Source organism: Rhincodon typus, chromosome 1, assembly GCF_021869965.1.
Source record: "Rhincodon typus isolate 14 chromosome 1, sRhiTyp1.1, whole genome shotgun sequence".
Lineage (NCBI taxonomy): Eukaryota > Metazoa > Chordata > Chondrichthyes > Orectolobiformes > Rhincodontidae > Rhincodon > Rhincodon typus.
This window is the reverse complement of record NC_063332.1, coordinates 110,726,086-110,748,429: the sequence shown is the minus strand read 5'-3', so window position 1 is coordinate 110,748,429 and position 22,344 is coordinate 110,726,086. Positions and strand designations below refer to the sequence as shown.

General features: G+C 38.6%; 1 protein-coding gene across 1 annotated transcript in view; it reads left to right on the top strand.

Annotated features, from left to right (window-relative positions):
• Positions 1 to 22,344, top strand: part of bmp2k (BMP2 inducible kinase) — a 56,132-nt gene that overhangs the window by 19,373 nt on the left and 14,415 nt on the right. Inside the window, exons 10-15 of the mRNA XM_048604663.1 lie at positions 2,110 to 2,189; positions 5,995 to 6,152; positions 9,069 to 9,226; positions 13,449 to 13,553; positions 14,939 to 15,198; positions 18,020 to 18,186. Of these exons, the coding sequence (XP_048460620.1) occupies positions 2,110 to 2,189; positions 5,995 to 6,152; positions 9,069 to 9,226; positions 13,449 to 13,553; positions 14,939 to 15,198; positions 18,020 to 18,186 (928 nt within the window). The remainder of the gene's footprint in view (positions 1 to 2,109; positions 2,190 to 5,994; positions 6,153 to 9,068; positions 9,227 to 13,448; positions 13,554 to 14,938; positions 15,199 to 18,019; positions 18,187 to 22,344) is intronic.

Below are 22,344 nucleotides of genomic sequence, written 5' to 3'. Positions count from 1 at the left end.
GTGTTCATCCAGCCCTGCACCTTGTTGACAATGAATCAAAGCTGTATAATTAAAATGGTTCAAAACCTAACAGTTTGAGTCACATAACTTGGGGTCAGTTTTCACAATTAACACAATTGCTTTGATAACTCCTTGCCTAAACTTGCTGTGTGTTACTGAAGATATTTTAGTAGCTATTAGCACCAAGTCAGGCATAATGAGTTTTGATGAAGGGTTCGAGGAAGGGTCACCGGACGAGAAACGTTAACCCTGATTTTTTTTCTTCACAGATGCTGCCAGATCTGCTGAGCTTTTCTAGTACTTTCTGTTTATGTTAATGAGTTTTGATGGCTTTGTTTCAAACCAATCTCATCTGTGGTAACACATTGTTTGGGATTTTGCTTTGTGTTGCCTTGGTTGGGATGTTCATATGAATAGAATGTGTGACATTCCAGAGAGATGATGGGCTAGCTTTTTCCCTGGTTATTGTTTGAAATTTGTCGTGTTTCCATTACAGCTGATGGCAATATTGGACAAGTCAGATTGCAAAGTGTAAACCAGGTTTACTGGATCATAAATTTAATTTTTGCAGATTTTTACTATGATGGTTAGTAATTGAGCATATTCACCTGAAGCTGCCATTTCTTTTTACACAAGAATACAGACTTACTAGACAAAGAAAGCAACCAAAACTTTATATGTGACACTTCCGAAAGATCTTAACATAAACAACAAAGCAAAGCTTTAAACAAAAACAGAAATTGGTGGAGGTCTCAGCAGGTCTGGCAGCATCGATGTAGCTAAGATCTTAACGAATTAAAGATTTATTGTCACATATCTTGAAGATACAGTGAAAAGTATTTTCTCTCACAATCTGGCGCCGTTTTGAGTTACAATAAAAATAAGAAATTACTTAAATAAGAGTTCATTTCTGCTCAAATTGCTAGTTTCAAGCATGGCCTGAGGGCTTCTGTGAGGCCTCTGCAATGTGTTCAGGTCCTCCAGGTGTCCCGCTCTAGGGACAGCAATCATGACACCAATTCCCCAGGGAATCTCTGCTCAGCTGCTGTCGCCAGGATTCCCTGCTCTGGGAACTGCCACAACCAAGGATCCAGGCTCAGGGCACTGATGCTGCTGTCGCTGGGGAGGTCCAGGCTTGGGACACTGCTGCTGGGGTTCCAGGATCCACTGCTACCATCGCTGTGGGTCCACACTTGGCACTACTGCCACCGCCATTGGGGGTCCAGGCTTGGGGCCTACAGTAATTTGCAGTGAGATGCATTTCAGAGCGCTAGAAGCGACATACATATACACTCAACACCTTATTTTCTGTAGGCAAATGGAACTTGTACATACATTTCACCTCTTTCAAAGTCTCTTTCTTCCATCCTGATTTTGATGAGTGCAAAATAAAAGCTTAAACTTCTAGATTCTGGACTGCCAAGTATTTCTTTCAAGTGAAAAGCTGAGACAGATGTTTGGGTGATACCATTAGTGATGTCCTATCAATATAGTATATATGCATTATCCCAATTCTGTTTTCTGTTTAGTACTTGCGTAGAACATAGAACAGTGCACGATGTTGTGCCAAACATGACACCAAATTAAAGTAATCCCTTCTGCCTGCTCTTGGTACATATCCCTCCATTTCTTGCATGTTTATGCGCTTATCTGAAAGTCCTTTTAAATGCCCCTATTGTGTCTGCAATTCTGCAATTCACAGCTTTTTGTGATTATTGTAGCTTTTGTGTTCATCAACTCCTACGTCAGTATAAAACTGTTTAAATGTTTCAAACTTCCTGTGTCTACATTTCTTCATTGTTCCCAGATTATTTTGAAGCTGTTTTTAATTTTTACTTCTTTTATTCTTTACCACCTATAATCAGGTTTGCTTATGTAGTGCTGTCATTTTCTACTTGCACCAATAGATTACTTCCAATTGCATCATTTATAGAATGCTTCCATTGTTACCATTAGCTGAGGGACCATTAATGTTTAGAGAAATCCAAACACTCCATTTTATTGTCACAAGATTTCTTTTTTTAAAAAATCAAAAACTTTACATATATTTTGGTTTGTAGCAAAATACTTCAATTGTTAAATATTAAGTTTTGTAATTCTCTTTTGTAGAATGTTCCCATCCCAACAGTACTTCCTGAGCCCATGACTGCAAGTGAGGCAGCTGCCAAGAAGAGTCAAACAAAAGCTAGGTAATTATGATGCATCAGTCAGGACTGCCAGGAACTGAAAAGATTTCCGATCTCAAGAGCAATTACAATAGTTTACTCAGATCCACATATGGCATTTAAATTGTGGCAATGCCGATGCATTAAATTTCTTACTGGCAGTGCAGATAATGGTTATGCTGTCCTGATTTGTATATAACTTCTGTCCGTAAGGTTGTACTGTAGTGCTGTTTTCTTATCGTTTGAATGTTGCTGTAGAATGCCCACTATGCACAAATTTCCTACTTTTTGAACCTCAAGAGAACTGATTATGGCTTGCTTCCCAAGTGGAAATTTGTATTGGACGGGGGGGGAAAAAGTAGATGAAAGACAGATACATCAAATTCACTTCAGTGGTATGTATTTAATATGTTCATGTTTTAAACTAGTTCATTTTAATAATGTAAAAATCTTCCTGAACTACAGTTGGATGCAAAGTGTGATCAGTACAATGATTGAACAGTTTCTTAGTGTCTATTAGGGAGTTTTTCCAAGAATGTGCATCATAGTTATCTTCGATCCTTACCACAAAATTCCTTCCTTAGTTACTGACTTCATCCCTCTCGCTGGCAATTGTCTAAGATGGTAAACTCTTCATAATTTTTGATGTATTATATCCCGAGGATGAATTTCAAAACACATATTCATGTCATCATGAATACTGTATTTTCACCTCCATAACACGACCTGACTCCTCCCCTGCCTCAATTTATCTGCTATTGCAACCGTCATCAATTTCCTTGTTGCCCCAGACTTCGTAATTCTGAAGGACTCATGACTCGTCTCCAATTTTTTCTGTCTGTACACTTGAGGTCATCCAAAACTTTGCTCCTTGTGCCTTAATTTCTACCAAGCCCTGTCCACTTCTCATTCTGTGCTTACGAACCCATACTGTTGCCTCGTTAAGCAAATCTTAAATCCTAGCCTCCTAGCCTCATAGCCTTGGGCCTCCCATCTCTAATCACCACTTGCCTTGCAGAACTCTAAGGTTTTTTTTTATTGTTTCAACAGTGGTGGCTGTGCCTTAATATGTTAAAACTGGTTCTAGTAGTCATTCCCCACTCTGCCCTCTAACTTTTTAAAAATCCCTCTAAAGTGCTCTTTGAAACCTATTGCTTTGATCAGTCATTTAGCTCATATCACCTTGCATGATTCACTGTCAAATTTTGTTTCATAACTCTCATGTGATGCATGTTGGGCTGCTGTACCACATTAGAGGCATTACTTCTGGTCTGTGCTGTCACACTTGTTGTGATTAGAGTGCAGAAGTGCCCAGATCACGGATCGATGCTGTAGGTATCTCTGACTGAATTGGCCACTATGGATCCACAAGACTGACTGTGACCCATCCCCTGGAATGCAGAGATATGGACCTGTAAATTACGTTACCCCAAACAGATTTTGATGGTGGCCAATCCACTGGACTGGAATTAGAGGCAGCCCTTGACTTGCTACAACCTGTTACCAGTGGAGTGCCACAGGGATCAGTGCTAGGGCCACAATTAATTACCATGTCTACTAAGACTTGGTTGAGGACAATACTATAGGTAAGTTTGCAGATGACATAAAAGTAGGTGGGAAGGCAAGTGGTGAAGATAACACATAGAATGGAGAGGGATATATACAGGTTAAATAAGTAGGCAAAAACTTTACAGATGGCATGTTATGTGACAAAATGTGAGGTTATGCACTTTAACAGGAATAATAGAGGGGCTGAGTATGTTTTAAGTGGAGAAAGTCTGCAGAAAGCTATGGAACAATGAGAATTTTGGAGACCTTGTCCATGTATCTCACAAAAGGTAGCATCTGAGTTTGGGGGTAACAGAAAAGGCAAATGGAATGTTGGCCTTTATTTCAAAGGAAATGGAGCATAGAAGTAGTGAGGTTTTGCTATTCAGACCACAGCCAGTGGACATGATTGATTTGGACTTCTATCATGCCTTTGACAAGGTGCCACTTCAGAGGCTGCTAAATAAGATAAGAGCCCATTGTGTTAATGGCCAAGCACTGGCATGGATAGGGATTGGCGGATTGGCGGATTGGCTGATTGGCAGAACACAGAGCGGGCGGGATGGCAGTCGTGACTAATGGAGTCCGTGTTGGGACCACAACTATTCATGTTATATATAACAGTCTGGACAAAGGAACAGAACATTGGTGCTAAGTTTGCAGTGGTCTTAGGAGACCTAACACACTTACCACACTTCCCTACATCAGGAACATATCGGAACTGACAACAAGACTCCTAGAAATCATGGTGGCCCACAAGCCCACAGCCACTCTACGACAAACACTTGCAAGGACTAAAGACCCCATTCCCACAACATGCAGAACGAACGTGGTTCACAAAATACCATTCAACGACTGCCACAAACATTACATTGGACAGACAGGAAGGAAACTAGCCATCAGAATACGTGAACATCAGGTAGCGACAAAACGGCACGACAAACTCTCCTTAATATTGGCACACTCGGACAATGAAGGCCATTAATTTAACTGGGTCAAAGTAACCATAGTAGCCCAAACCAAACACAGACACGCATAGGAATTCCTAGAAGCAGGGTTCTCCGCCCATACTTCAATCAATAAACATATAGAATTGGACCCCATATACAAACCTGTACAGATCAAAACCGGAAATAACAATACTCACCATAACGGACAGTATAAATTCCAAGTGGAGTAGAATAACAATGCTTCATTGGAGGCTCCACTGATGATGTCATCTAGCATAGGTGATGAAACGTCTGAACGAGAACAAGCCAGCTCAGCGAGGATGTTCAATGGAAGAACAAAAGGAAGAGAGAGGATTGTTGTTGAACTGGGGGCTATTTAGATCTGTGTACGTTTCATGATGATGGTCATGGTGTAGAAACCAGTGAAAGGAGCCAACATGATGATAGTTATAGGAGTAAATCACTTATGAGTGTGGTTCAGCTTCAAGGAGGCTTCTTGAAGTCTAGAAAATTATGTGCTGGCTAAAATAGTTCAAAACTCTTGTTTAATTGAATGACTTCTAAAGGTGAATTGAACTTCGGGAGATAGCCAAGCTGAGGAGAGCATATTTAAGGACTCGAGAGTTACAAAATATTAGAACTATTAGAGTGTTGTTACGATAATAACAATTTTTATGTTGAAATGGGAGAGTACAGTTGAGAGATGGTTAGAGGGGATTTGAAGGGAAAGCCTTGATGAACTAAATGAAACCAAAAAATCTCCAACCTAATACAAACATCAAACTAGTACTCAGTAAGTGTTTAATCTTCCTGTTGTGTATAAGTATATGACTTGAGTTTATTGGTGTATGTGAAATGGGTGTAGAAGAAAAGTTACGCAATTAAATTTAGTTTAGAGAATGTATTCTTACTGCACTTTAAATATCTTTAATGTAACTGAGCATCTTGAGGTTGGAAGTAATTATGACTATCCATGTGCTTTGATTATTTTTATTTGTGTGGAAACAATTATTTTGATTTAAACTGTGAAATTTGTGGCTTCATTCTTAGTAACTACCTAGGTTTTCAGATTTATAAAAGAAAATGTTACTGACCTCTACTGAGATTATAACACTTAGGATATTACTCAGCACCAGCTTAATAGGACTCAAAATTTTTCTCTAATTAGTTGTTCTTTTCTAATATGTTGTCAGTATAAATTCTGATCAGTTCAGAATTTGTTAATTTTCAATGTGCTACAGTCAAATAAGTTCGCTCTGTAGGTATTTGGTTTAGTTAATTACTTTTGATTTAAAAATGTATTTACATCCAAAATATTCATTTCCATACAGGCTAAGTGAGGCTGTAGGACCAACGGAGACATCAATAGCCCCAAGGAGAAGACCTAAAGCCAATAGTGCTGTAAATACAAATGTTTTACCAATCCAGAATACAGTAAATCCAATGAAAACTGTAATCTCAAGTGCCTGTGGAAATCTTGGCCGAAAAGGTAATATTCCATATCTTTCAAATTATGCGCCCAATTTTAAACTAATGTGATAAATTTCATAATTGGAAGCAGCATAAATGTTCAAATCATGAATGTTTTGCATCATATACCACACTATATATGCATTTTGTTATTTTGACACTTGGGTAAGGATGTATAATTTGGAAAGAAGAGTTCTTTCTAGGGAAATTTGCGTATGGTTTAAATCCAGTGAGACACACTTTTTCTGGAGATATGTACAATGTCTATGAAGGCTATATGGCATATTTGTAAATTAGTCCATTGAATTGAAGGCAATTAGAAAAGTATGTTTAGACATAAAAATAGGAACTTACATGGGTTCTAGTGTCTTGATGTGCCTGCTTGGCATTTCTGCTGTTGAGCCAGGAGAGATTTTAGGCAGCAAGGAGGTTCTCTAATTTGTTCTGCAATGTTGATTCTCCATTAAAGGTAGATTTATGGTCTCTACATGTGGAAAAAGCTAGAAACTTCAGCTGTAAGAGAGCCGTCCCTGAAACCCTTTTTGTAAAGGGCTATTTTAAAAATAAGACCTGGGTATTGATCCTGGTACGTTTCTGTAACTCCGGCTGGCCCCCATTTGTATGCCAGCAGAAATGGTTGACCAACTTCTGCTGACCTAGGTGGATCCCGCTGATGGCTGGGAAAGCAGAACCTCTTGACATGAAGAGACTCTGCCTCCAGGATACATTTAGGATGAGTGACCTTCCAATCCCGATAGATTATCGTAATTTACTGACTTGAGGCCAAAACTTGGCATACCTGGTTTCTTGCATGATCTCTGACCTCTCCTGTGGACTCCCACCAGAACCTCTGTCGGGGAATGATAGAATGATTGTGAACTACGTTGAGTAATTGAGTAAAGTACTTGAAGATACTTGAGTTTGTTTTTGCATCCTGACTCCCTAAAGCCTGTCCACCATCTACAAGGCACAATTCAGGAATATGATGGAATTATCTCCTTCTTCTCCCATTTGTCTGGAGGAGTACAGGTGCAACAAAACTTGACACCATCCAGGACTAAGCAGCTCACTTGATAGGCACTGCATCCACAAACATGAACAACGCACCCCCCCTCCCCCCCACCCAAACCACAACCATCACCACCATCAGACTGAGTAGCAGCAGTGTACTATCTACAAGATCATTGTAGAAATCACCAAAGATCCTTGGACAGTATCTTCCAAACCCATGACCACTATCATTTAGAAGGACAAGGGCAGCAGGTAATTGGGAACATCACCACCTTGAGTTCATGCCCAAACCATCCTGCCTTGAAAATATACTGTCACTCCTTCAGCGTCGTGGATAAAAAGCTTGGATCTCCTTCCCTAAGGTCGTTGCGGTTCTACCTACTGCATGTGGATTGCAGCAGTTCAAGAAGGCAACTCACCACCACTTTCTTGAGGCCAAATAGGGACGGCAATAAATGCTGGTCCAGCACCCGTCTTCCCCCGTTTCCCCCATCCCCTGTCCCATGGATGAATAAAAGAAGAAAATTTGGGTTGGATTTCATAATTTCCTCTATGAAGTTAATCTTCTCCTAGCCATAAATGAGTGTGATGCTAAAAGTCCAGTAGTTTGTCCTGTTTTTCCTAAACCTTTGGGTTTACAAAATTCACTCCCCTCTTGTTAGAAATATTAGCAGGGAAATGTTTCTACATTCCTCTTCAGATTCATAACAAAGAGGAACATAAGAATGTCACTGGATAGTGAGATCAACTTATCTATTTCTTCCAACGAACAGCCACTTTTGTCTATTTCCTCTCTTCTTCTTTAGACCTTCTCACAAAGTTTGTAAAGTCCCCTTCTTTCCACTATATGCATAATCTTAGTCTTTTGTTATTGACACAGAACAAGTGTTTTTCTTTCCTGTTGGCATCAGTCAATTGGATTAAATCCAAAACTAATTTTTGGTATTATTAAGCTGTTGAAAGGCTGGTATTTTTGTTGTCATGCTGTTTTTCTCCTGTCATTTTCCTCTTCAGATCCCCATATCTTTCTCCAAACACACAACCAAAGTTGATGTAGAATTGAACGGATATAAAATATTGAGTTCTCTGCCTTTCTGGTAATTTCTGAACAGCTGATTCCTCTGCCATAAAAAGATTAAATGAAAACACGTTTCTCTACAGTATATAATCCACTGTTTTGTAGTTGATTTGTAAAATGTGGTTTGTCACGCTAGGCTAAATTTTATTGTTCCTCGCTAGTACATGTGAAGGCATGTCAAAATGTAGCAGGGGACCTTTCCACTGTATTGCTGCCCAGCCTTGACCTGTCTCTCTCATTTTGAAAGGTAGGGAAAGTGTCAAACAGCCTGTGTGCACTTAGGCCTTCTCAGGCTGTTAAGTGGACAATTAATCCCTCTGCCTGTACGTTAACTCACCCAGCTGGCCACTTGTCCTTAATCAGACTTGGGCTTTTTAAGTCTGTACTCCATTATCATTTGCTTGGGGACTGCCTGTAGTCCCAGCAATGGTCAAAGGTAGGTTCTAGTGCTACTGGGACAACTGAGCTTCTGGTGAGCCAGAAAGTAATAGAAATCCCACTGTTCCCAGTATAATGTTGCTTTGGAGCAGCTGGGTTTTGGCTGTTGGATTAATGGCCAAACTTTTCGTCAGGGATACAGGGAGTGCAGCATCCCATAAAATCCAGTCTATTGGGTAAGTGCAAAACAAACTAAATATTTGGAAAATCAGTGATTACATTGATCAGCTTTTCAATAAATATTTTGTTAAAGTTAAACATTTTGTTAAAGTTGATTAGGTTGCAGATCAATGGTACGTAATTTTGTGGGAGCAGTTCATAGTATTCTTTATATAATTTATTTTGGATTTTTGACGCAACTTAAATACCACTTTTTTATTAGCTTACTATTTGTATAATTTCTCATAGTTGCTGCACAAGCTGAAAATGGACATTTCTTCCATATGGCTCAGGGGACCAATCAACAGCATCATAGGGTCCTGCAGCAGATACAACAAGGAGACTTGAAGCAACATCAACTCCAACAGTTGCAGCAGCAACAGATAATTAATAGCCAGACTCAAAAGGTAGTAGTGTCAAGCATTCGCTTGCATCATTTTAAAAAAATTAAAATCTTAATTTATGATATGCTAATCACTTTCACAGAGAAATAATTTTCAGGCTGCAGCACATCAGAATGGCAAACTGCAGAACTGTGGGACATGGGTTCTATAACAAATCTAATTTACATAATCGCAGGAACATAAATAGCAACATGAGTAGGCCATTTAGCCCCTTGAGACTGGTCCAGCATTCAACTGGATCACAACTGACTTTCTGTGCCATTCATCACCATTGAACAATCCCGACATTCCTTGATTTCTTAATTCTTCAGAATCTCCATCATGAACATACTGTATGACTGAGTTAGCACAAATTTCTTGGGTAGTGAATTTCCAAGACTCATCACCCTCTGAAAAAATATCATCTCAGCATTAAATGGCAAATTTCTTTTCCTGATACAGTGTCCCTGATTCTAGACCCTCACCCACCCTTCCCTGTTTCATTCTGCTCTCCTCCCTCTGCTCAACCACTCCCAAAATCTATGCGCTCACACACACGTGCACGCAACACGTACACACACGTACACATACACCTACATGTACACACCTCAATTCTGAAGAATATGGGCCCAGTCTCCTCAACTGTCCTGACAGAGCAATGTTGCCATCCCATTAATTAGTGTGGTGCACTTTTATTGCACTCCGTCTATGGCGATTACATCCTTCCTTGGATATGGAGACCACAGCTGTATGCAATATTCTACTTGCTGTCTCACCAAAATCATTTAAAATTGCAGCAAAACAATTTTATTTCTGTACTCCAGTCCTCTTGCAATTCAGTCAGTCTTGAACAAGGGCACCCAGATCCTTTTGGGAAGCAACACTTCCCAATATCTCACCATTTAAGAAATACTCTACTTTGTTTTCTTTTGCTACCAAAGTGGATTTTATTTTTCATATTCTATGCCATCTGCCATGTTCTTGACCACTCATTTAACTTTTCAAAATCCCCTTACAATCTCTCTTGGCCCTACTGTCAAAACTCGGTTGGATTCAGTGTCGTCTTATCAGCAAATTTGGAAATATTTAATTTGGCCCCACATCCAAATCATGAAAATACATTTTGAATAGCTGGAGCACAAGCAGTGATCCTTCCTGAACGCCACTAGTTCAAACCTGTGAACGATTTGTTTATTTCTACTGTTTTGTGTCTATTAATCAATCTCCAATCCATAACAGTACCTCCAATCCCATGTTCTCCAATTTTGTTCACTAACCTCTTACTTTCCAAAAGCCTTCTGAAAAATCCAAAGGGACCACATCCACTGTTTCTCCCACATGTATTCTGCTCGTTACGTCCTTAAATTTAAATATGATTTCTATGTCATAAATCCACGTTTACTCTGCCCAATCCAACTGCTTTTTGTAATTGTCATTAACAATTTCCATATGACTGATATTAGGCCTTCAGTTCTGTAGTTCCCTCTTTTCTTCCTCCTTTCTTAAATCGTGGGGTTACATTTGCTACTTTCCAATCTGCAAGAACCATGCCAGAATTATAAAATTTTACAAGATAGCAATGCACCCACTCCTTCCAACACTGAGACGCTGATCATCAGGTCCAAGTGGAGTTGCATTAATTTTTCCAGCATTACTAATACCAATTTCTTTTTAGTTCCTTGATCTCCATCGTCTCTTGGTACTGTTGTATTTCTGGGAGGGCCTTTGTATTTTTAGTGAAGACAGACACAATGTATTGGTTTAGTTTCTCTGCCAATTCATTATTAATATTATTACTATTATTATTATTATTCCTTCCTTGTTTTTACTCCGCATAATGAATTCTCCTATTCTGTGTCTGTAATGGACTCACATCTGTCTTTACTAATCTTTTTCTTTTGTAAATACCTTTTTTGTTTCTCACAAGTTTACATTTCTAATCTATTTTCCCTTTTTTACTGTCTTGGTCCTCCTTTGCTGAATTCTAGAATGCTCCCAACCATCAGACTTGTTACTTTTATCGGTAACGTCATTAGCTTCTTCCTTTGATCTAATAAAACCTTTAACTTTTCTCGTTAACTGTGATTTGATCATTTTTCATGTTGGGTTTTGTGCCTTAATGTAATGTTAACGTGTTGGTATTTGCATTAGTAAACTGTGCACTGATTCTTTAAATGCCAGCCATTGCTTGTCTGCTGTCATACCCTTTTCATGTAGTTTTTCAATCCGTCACACCCAAGTTGCCCCTCATTACTTTGTCGTTTCCTTGAAAATTTGAACACCTAGATTCAGACTGAATTACATCATTGTTAAATTTAATGTAAAATTCTATCAATATTCACTAAGACATCTTTCCAATGAAATAATTAATTAGCCTTTTCTCATTGCATAATTCTTAAACCTAAAGTAGCCCATTCTCTAGTTGCTTCCTCAAAATATTGTGCTAAAAAACTACCTCGTATAATTTCCAGGAGTTGTCCTCCACAGCATTAGTGTTATTTAGATTTACCTTTGGTTTGAAGACCCCATTGATTGCTGTATTACGCTTATCACATGCCTTCTAATTTCCTGATGTGTCATATGCTGTACATTACAACTAGTATTTGATGGCCCAGAAATACTTACCAGCAATTTTTGCTGCTCTTTGATGTTTCTTAGTTACACCCAGCCTTATTTTATAGAATTATAGAATCCCTACAGCGTGGAAGCAGGCTATTCGGCCCATCGAGTCCACGCCAACCGTCCAAAGAGCATCCCACCCAAGGCCCCCCCCAAACCCCACCCCAGACCCTGCATTTCCCATGGCTAATCCACCTAGCTTGCATATCTCTGGACACTATAGGAAATTTAGCATGACCAGTCCACTGAACCTGCACATCTCTTTTGACTGTGGGAGGAAACGAGCACCCAGAGGAAACCCATGCAGCCATGGGGAGAATGTGTGCAAACTCCATACTGACAGACATCTTGATCTTCCAAGCTAGATCCTCCCTGACTAATATTATGATTTCATTGTTTATTAACAGTGCTACCCTGCCTCCTATTCCTTTTGTCTATTCTTCATAAATTTAGAAAATCCTTGAAATTTCTGTTCCCAGCCTTCGTCACCCTACAGCCATTTTTTAAAATGAAAGTAGCAGTCGATGCTGAGAGGATTCATGTTAATCTTATTTTTTGGATGGTTTACTCATCCCTTCAAAAGTTTTATTTCTTCCAAGTCAACACTTAAATCCTGGGTCCCTGGAGTGATGCCTTATAAAACTGCAGGAAAGGGAATGGAACTTGTGCTACATATGTTTATTTTATTAATAGGCTTTAATACATCTTACAATTATTTCTGTGAATCTGTAGTAATTACAGTTTAGAAGTGTTGTACAGCATAGCATCGTAGAGTTATACAGCATGGAACCAGACCCTTCGTTCCATTTCGTCTGCTCCGACTAGATATCCTAAATTAATTTATCCCCATTTGTCAGCATTTGGCCCACATCTCTGTAAACCCTTCCTATTCACGTACCCATCCAGATGTCTTTTTAAGTGTTGTAATTGTACCTGCTCCCACCATTTCCTCTGGCAGTTTGTTCCATACAAGCACCACCCTCTACGTGAAAAAGTTGCTGCTTAGGTTGCTTTTAAATTTTTCCCTTCTCACCCTAAACCTATGCAGTCTAGTTTTAGATTTCTCCCACCCTGGGGAAAAGACCTTGTCTATCTAACCCATCCATGACCCTCGTGATTTTAAGTTTCAGTATACTTTGTAATACTTCCAGGGTTTTGCTTTTAAAATTTACCTTTAGAGAAATCTATTAATTTTATAATAATGGGAGAGTATTATCTTCCACTAGGTTATGAATAACCAATATCAAATTTCAAGTAGAACATTGCTACCTTTCTTCAAAATCTCCAAGCATGAGTGGTTTGATACTGCTGTCAAGATTTAATAATATTATGCATGCTATCCTAAGACCATATTTATCTTCTCTGCTGGTGGAAAACATCTTTACACATTATATTTTTAAGTTTTACTTCAGCGAAGAGATCTCAAGAAATGCTGGTCAAGTGAATTTAAATATGGTCAAAAATTTCATTATGTTTTGGAGTATGACTACATTTTATGCCTTACATTAATGCATGATTTTTAAATTTTTTTTCTTAAGCCTGAACATATTGTTATACTTGGGTTGTGAATAAAAGGAGTGATCGTGACTCTTATTGCTCTATATATAAATTTTCATTCTTTTGACAGTATCCGCAGGCTTTGCAGCCGTCAGCACAGCAATTACAACAGCAACAATTAATGATGCAATCAATGTATTATCAACAGCAGCAAATGCCTCCCTACTCACCTGTGGTAAGAGACTTTTGTAAGGGAGGGATGTATATGGAGAAGTGGGACATTGAGATACTAATCCAAGGATTATTCAATTTACCCTGAATAACTGTGACACTTACCTTTTTTTTATTTGCATTTCAAAGCTAGCAGAACGTTCCTTAGAAATATTGTCAAAGCACTTGTGACTATGTCTTCAGAGTCTGAGACAAAATGCATAGAGAATGTTAACTGTTAATGGTTGTAAGATCATTAATGATCAGAAAAGCCATTTAGTCAATATTATCTCATTAATTGAGATAACTAGGGATCATAACTTCAAAATTGTAAGCAAGAGAGCTTCGAGTGAGATTATGAGAAACTTCTTTACTCGGAGTTGTTAGGATTTGGAAAGCCCTGCCTGGAGAGTGGTGGAGGCTGATTCCATATTAGGTTTCAAAAGGGAGGTGGATATATATTTGCAAGTGATGAATTTAGAGGGGTCCAGAAATAGGACTGGAGAATGGGATGAGCTGGGTAGCTCTTTCAGGAGCCAGTGCAGACATGTTGGGTCGAATGGCCTCCTTCTGTATTGTAAAATTCCATGATACCAGAATTGAGAAGTATACTAAATATCTTGGATTTTAGCATCTAGTTATTACATTATTCAGGTTTTCTTTTTCCCCTCCGTGACTATTTGAAAACCCACTCTGTGCATTTACGATGATGTAAAGGGCAGTTGTTTTATTTGTCCTAAATTTGACTTTTATTAGTTTGAGTATATGCCCATACACTCTTCCAAATTAATTTGGTGAAATTCCAAATTTGTGTTTTCTCTTTCCTTAACTACTTTGAATACCTTTTATAAGCTCATCCTTAGGTATTCAAAATGCCAGTCCAATGGCAACCATGAAATATTGTCAAAAAAACCCAACTAGTTCACTAATCATCTTTATAGAAGTAAATCTACTGTCTTTACCTGGTCTGGCCCACATGTGACTCCAGATCCACATTAATATGTTTACCGCTTAACTGCACACCTGCATCCTATGAACAATTTTAAAGAAAACTTAATTGCTACAAAACTATCGGTCTAAACCATTGTTGTTTTTGCACCTTTCACTATCCTTGTGTTCACACCTTTTTTCTTGCTGCCTATATCCATCCTGTTGCACCATGATAGTCATCAGCCTCCACACTCCTTAAGTGTGGAATAGTTTTCCTAATGTCATGTTGACAGAAACCTGTTTCTCTAACCAAGTCTTTGGTCACCATTCTGACGCTTATCACTTCTATTCCATCTGTTTCCCTAGATTTTCAGTGGAGCTTGTGATTATTATTGAACTCTTATAGGGACTAATTATACTCGTTTTGTTTGACAACAGTTACGTTCAGCAAAAGCCAATTTTTTTTTTCTTTATATCCAGCAGGTAGAACAATATGAACAGGCTTTTGCACAACCTCCGCTTACTGTGCCCCAGCATTCACAATTTCAGTCCTCACCACATGAATACCAAACTACGTCAGTGGCATTTGTTTCTCCGACCTCACCAATATCCCATCAACCTGCTGGCCATCACAGGATCCAGAGTGATGTCTCACACGGTTTAGCTTTTGTGATCACTGGCAATAATCCTTTACAGCCTGTTGGAACAATGACAGTAGAATCTTCCAATAAATCAGTTAGGTGAGTATTCTAGAAAGAAAATGAGGAAGAGTTGAGTATCATCAGTGCATTATTTTTGGAATATTACAGTCTAATTTTTCTGTGAAAATAAGAGGTCTGTATGCACCAATTATAAATTGGGCAAGACAAATCTACTGTGTTGCATCTCGCATTGAATAGAATTGTTTGTGATTTTTCTTCATTGCAACGCTACAAATTGTGTTACCTTTGTGCAACACTTTGCTGTTCTATCCTATCTGAAGTTCAGAAACAAGATCCCCTCCTATCACCTAGAAGAGTGTTAGGAACAGTTGCGCATGTAAACTTGTCCTGCACTGCAGCTGCCAGCATGTGTTGCTGCTCTTAACACTTATACGGTTAGTAACAGGAGCTTGGATCTGTCAAAGATTGTATAGTCTTAATACATTACAATGGGAATTCCTGGTAGCATTCTCTGATGGCAGAGAAACAAATACCATTGTATTTAGCAAAACATAACTTGCTGCCAGCTCTTAATCCCAGATTGCAATCTATGTGGGATCACAATCTCAATGAGGTTTTATTTGAGGGCTGTTTCCTTAAGCTAGATCCAAGATGTTATGGCTTTGTGCAAGGGGAGGTGATGGCCTAGTGGTATTATCGCTGGACTGTTAATCCAGAGACCCAGATAATGTTCTGGGGACCGGGTTCGAATCCCACCACGGCAGATGGTAGAATTTGAATTCAATAAAATATCTGGAATTAAAGATCTAATGATGACCATCTGGTTCACTAATGTCCTTTAGGGAAGGAAATCTGCCCTCCTTACCTGGTCTGGCCTACATTTGACTCCAGACCTACAGCAATGTGGTGGTCTCTTAACTGCTCTCTGGGCAATTAGGGATGGCCATAACTGCTACCTAGCCAGTGATGCCCTCATCCTGTAAATGAATAAAGAAAAAATAAGGGGTTTCTACGCAGTCTGAATGGCTTCCTTTGTGGATAAGGGGACTCTTAATTCCAGAATAATCATTTCATTTTTCATGTTGAGTAGTTGATTTTTCTTCAGAATTATTTTGACTGAAATATTTAATTGTTTTAACAAGTGCCCTACAAGTACAATAAGCAATTCTCCATATTTGAAGTTCAGAATTTTACTTAACTGAAATATCCTAACACTTCTCTTCACCGTTTACTGAACTGCCAGAAGTCTGTTTTACACAGGAAACATTTGCTAAATAATAGACAAACTGAATACAAAATGTTACACTTGATTAAGGATTTCACAGACCTAAAAATATGCAATTCGTATTTCTATTAATGAAAGGACTGAAATGTTAGAACTGAAGAATCTTATTTGACTCACAGTGCTAGCTCTTATTCTCTCCTCAGTTTCAGGCAGTTTCTTTTTTCATTTAATATTTCCAGTGTTTTGCTTCTATCATAGTTGTTTAATGCTGGCACTTGGCATTAAGACTTCAAATTCGCTTGTTCAGGAAGTCTTGTCTCCAATTCTTGTGCCACCAACAAACAGCCTTCAAAAAAAGTCATGAGTTTAATTTTAGACAAATGTCATCGTCCCTACCTATGAATCTCACTTACAATCCTGAGGGCTATCCCACATAAATTTAACACTGCATCCAACATGAATTCTTTTAAAGGCGTACTTCTGCCATTTTGTTGGAAGAGAGCTGCTGGCCAGTCATTTGGCTAGCAGCTCACTAGTCCCAGAAACTCCATGCAGTAAAGATGGCCAGTACTGGTCAGCCAGTCCTTATAAACAGGAGCCCAGATTTGGATGTCAGAGTATCACTGGAAAGGAGTGATATGGTGCCTGGTTTGAAAGGTCAGGGGGAGGGTCAAAAGGGATGGACTTTGGGTGCCAACTGTCTGAAACCAGCGTGTGCAACAAAAGCTAAAGATTGATTTGATGAGTCAAAGTCAGCTAAAGCTGTAGCCATTCCATGTGATGTCGGCTTCGTCGTGGATCAAATGGTGGGGCACATGACTGTCAGTGGGACTGAGGCAGGCTTGTTCCTCTGCATCTCCTGTAGTATTTCAGATAGGTTGAGGGCAGGTAGGATTTTCCAATCCATCTCTACCTCCGATTTGCCAGTGGGTTAGCATGAAACCAGCCTCATGTTTTAGATAAATAGAAATTTGCAGCATTTGTGCAAAAAGATTCCAGATTTCAGTGTTAATAAACATAAATATCAAGGAAGAGAGTAAAAATACTAAAATTTTGTAATATAATTATTTTAGGGTGATATTTTTACTTAGAATGTGGCAGGTCTTTTTTAAAAAAATTCCTTTCTAGTGGTAGGAATACAGGATTTTTTCTACATGAGAAAATACCAATTTCAATCCAGTTTGTCTTCTGCCACCCAGGTGGTCTCATGATATTATGATGTGATTTTTGACTAATCATTGCAATCTCTAACAATTAACCTCAAACAGACTCAGACATGAGGTGAGACATGCTGGTAGGAACCTTGGTTGCCAAATCACTGGATGCTTTCAAACATGCACACTTGCTATACTTCATGTCTGAAACTACTTAAAATTATATCTTAAATCCTAATGAGCTTTTCCATAAATCGAACACATTATAAATAATGTTTGTTTAAACTTACCACCTTTGGGTTCTACTATATTAGACAAGGTAAGGTAGTTTTTCATGATCACTATTATCTAGTTCCTTTTAGAATCCCAAAATTAACATTTTTAAATGGAGTTTAAGTTTGCAAAAAATGTTTAATTTGTACGTCTTCGTCAGCTATTGTGTTCATTTGTAATGTGTACGTATACAAATGTATACAGTGTTTTGCTTAGGATGAAGAGTTTTTTTTTCCCCACTTTACAGGCCAACTTCTTTAGAAATGGATGGTATTCCCAATTGTCCACCACAGAATATCAGTAACCCTCCTGATATGTCTGGATGGAATCCATTTGGAGAAGACAACTTCTCAAATTTAACTGAGGAAGAGCTGCTTGATAGGCAATTTGACCAGCTCAGATCATATATGAGTGGTAATGGTTTCTTTTATTTGCTTTCCTTCCACCCACAATAAAAATATTGCAAGAACAAAATTTAGCGTAAATATGTAACAGAGAAAATGTTTGCATCGTTTTCTTTTAACTATGCTTGAGGTGACTCATAAGTAATTCATAAACAAAATCCTCTTGTAGTCTTGACACAAAGTACCTTGCTAACATACACTAGTGTATTTATTTGCAGAAGATACATCACATTCTAATCAATTAATTTGACACTTACTCTCTCAACTTCAGTCAGTAATAATACTATAATTTCAAAGGAGAACTTTAACTGCACTAGCAGCACCACAGTGAAAAGTTGGGACAAATTTGTTAAGACTCAATAACCTTCAAACGCTAATTTTACACAATATTGACCAAATAGTACAACCTAATTTATTTGATCTCTGCATCCTCTGCACATCTCTTCGTTGTTACTGAGTTGTAAGTCCACCAGTCATTTAAAGGTCCTTTTTCCCAGCCTTCAGAGAAATCTTGAACAAAATTCCAGCAAAACTGCTCATGTCAATGATTTCTCCCACACAAATACACCAAGATGAAGGATGAATCTACCATTGTATTTAAATTTCCAAAGATTCACTCTTTTCAACCAAAGCGTACCTACTCTCCTATATTGTCTGCTGTCCAAAAGACTAAACAGCCTTTTCACTTTGTTTTGCTGCCTGTCACTCCATCTCTCTCTCTCTCTCTCTCACTCAGCAAAAGCTTTGTTCAGTGTTTTTCTTGGAAGAGCAGCGACTTTCTTAATTTTAAATTTTAATTTATGTTCAACACAAGTTCTTCCTCTTGGCTTGTTGGTATCAGTATTATTTACAAAAGTGTTATTTAGTTTCAAAGCACTGCTTTCCTTTGTTCTGTCGTCAGCTTTCAGTGCCATTGTTGGCTGTTTTGACATCTTTTGCTTTGGGCCTGTCTGCAGATTAAAAGCGAGCTGTTTCAATTCATGTCCAGCTGCTATTAATATTTTTTTCCAATCTGATATGTTTTAATGTCCCTTTAACCTCTGCAGTCTTGACTCTTTGGACCCATCTCTAATTGAAACTGTAACTTACACAGAAGGATTACACAGTACTAGAATTCCCCTGTGCATTTTGAATTTTATCAACTTCACATTTCTAGCAATACTGGAGATGGCAAATATTATCTCCAGTAAGATCACTTTCTTCCTCCATGATAGGGAATTTTGAAAGTTTTCCCACAGCAATGATACTTGAAATTAAATGACATTTTAAATGAACGTCTTGCATTAAATAACCAACGTTAACTAATGCCCTTAATTCATTGACTTCAAGATATCAAAATAACTATCTTTCAATTTGGATGACCCTTCAGTTCCCATTGACCTTGAGACTAGTCCCAGTTGCATTAAGATGTAACCCTTTTTGTCTTTTCTTAGACTGCCTGGTAGTCACTCATTCCCTCTCTGCCTCTAATCTGCAGTGTCACATTATTCTTCTCTGTTTACAATTTACAGCATCTCCACATTTCATCTTTAAATTTTGAAATTATACTAAGCACACTGACTTTAGGTCATTAGAATATATCAAAAGAAATCATAGTGCATGCTTCTACTACTATGCTTTCCCACTGTAAAACATCCTCTAGTCTGATGATGAACCTTCACTCTGAGAATTTCCTATCACTTAGCCAACAAATATCCATATAACCACTGTATCTTTAATGTCATAGGTTTTCCAGCAGATTTGAAATCCATCAAGTTCTATATTTAAGAGATATGGAACATTATGGCTTGTACTTACGCAGTTTCCATCTGTACTACTTCCAGCATGTCTGGGTTCAGTCTTGATAGTATATCAACTTTAACCAAACCGCCTTTCAGATACCTCCTTTTCATCAGTTTTTTGTCCATCTGGTATCTCAACTATCTTTTACTATGATCTTGGCAGTACCTTTCTTGACAAAGACAGGTGTATTCTTTCATATCTCTAGTTTGCTTCTTTTTATCATTCCCACTAATTGCTGACTTGTATTACTGGGCATATTCTGTAGCATCTCCATTTCTTGACATTTAATGAAAGATTGTTGATCCTTCATGACACACCTTTTCTCTCCAACACCAATATTTTGTTTAATACGACCTTGCTTTCTCTTTCCTTCCTTCTCTATCTTCCTGAACACCTTGTATCCAGGAATATTTAGACCCTGTCCTACCCTTTTTTGAACCAGTTTTGTTATTGCCAAGGTTATTGAGGTTGTTGACTTGCTTGCTGAGCTGGCTTGTTTTTGTTCAGACGATTCATCACCATGCTGGCTAACATCATCAGTGGAGCCTCTGATTAAGTGATGTTATTCTACACCGCTTGGAATTATATCCGTTATTGTGAGTACTGTCATTTCCGGTTTTGATCCGAATGGGTTTATATATGGGATCCAATTCTATATGTTTGTTGATTGAAGTATGGGTGGAGAATTACGCCTCTAATAATTCCTGTGCGTGTCTGTGTTTGGCTTGGGCCAAATTACTCCAGAATTACGCTTGGAAGAAGAAGAACACTTAAACAAGATCCTCGCCTTAAACAGATAACCCCGCAACTTCATCCACAGATGACTCAAACTGACCATGCTTCCCTACATCAATAACATATTGGAACTGACAACAAGACTCCTAAGACCACTAGGAACCATGGTGGCCCACAAGCCAACAGCCACTCTATGAACAAACACTTGCAAGGATTAAAGACCCCATTCCCAAAACATACAGAACGAATGTGGTTTACAAAATACCATGCAACGACTGCCGCAAACATTACATCGGACAGACAGGAAGGAAACTAGCCATCAGAATACGTGAACATCAGCTTGCATCAAAACGGCATGATGAACTCTCCTTAATATCTGTACATCCAGACAATGAAGGCCACCAGTTTAACTGGGACAGAGTAACCACAGTAGCCCAAGCCAAACACAGACACGGATGGGAATTCCTAGAGACGACGTTCTCCACCCATACTTCAATTAACAAACATATAGAATTGGATCCCATATATAAACCCATACAGATCAAAGCCGGAAATAACAGTACTCATGATAACTGACCAGACAGTATAAATTCCAAGTGGAGTAGAATAACATCGCTTCATCAGAGGCTCCACTGATGATGTCACCTAGCATGTTGACGAAACGTCTCAACAAAAACAAGCCAGCTCGGCGAGCAAGACAACGCCTTCATCCACAACCCGAGCTACAGATTTTTGCCAGTACTTTAAGCCGAGGTTATTGTAGTCCATGTGGCTGTTATACCTTCAGTTTATCAATCTCTGTTACTATTCTTCATGCCCTTACTCAGCTGCATTGTTATCTAATTTAAATCACCTCATAATGACCCTTGGTATGACCCTGCTTCCTACAACAACAGTAACTTGAACTTGTGTAGCACCTTTAAATGAAACACCCTAAGTGCTTCTTGGGAGGATTTTGAAACAAAATACCTTACTATTTCTTACTATCTGCCTCACCCAATTTCTGTGTACCATGTTTTTCCTTTGAATGCTACATTCTGTTTCCCAGGCAAGGGATTACATGTTGATGGGTAGGACCCTAGGAGGTACAATTGGTCAGTGGGACCTTGGTGTGCATGTCCATAAATCTTTAAAGGCAGTAAGATATCTACATAAGGTAGATCACATGTGTGATACTCGCCTTTATTAGTCAAGGTATTGAAAACAAGAGCAAGGAGCTTATGCTAGAGCTGCATATAACTTTAGTTTGGCACAGCTAGAGCACTGAGCATAGTTCTGGTTGTCACACTGTACAAAGGATGTTATTACACTGAGAGGGTGCAGAGGAGATTCAGATTGGTTGGAGTGATTCAGTTATGAAGAGAGACTAGATAGGTTGGGTATGTTTTCCTTTAAAGCAGAGAAGGCTGAGTAGGAACCTGATTGAGGTGTACCAGGTTCTGATGGGAGTAGATAGCGAGAGTTCTAAGGTATGGAGCAGGCGTTTTAGGGGAATTTGAAGAAAACACAATGAATTTGAGGGGGGCAATTGTCTGGAATTTACTGCCTAAAAGGGTGTTAGAGGAAGGAAACCTCAAAAGATTTAAGTAATACGTAGATGAGCAGTTGATATGCTAATATGATACAAAGCTATAGGCCAAATGATGAGAAA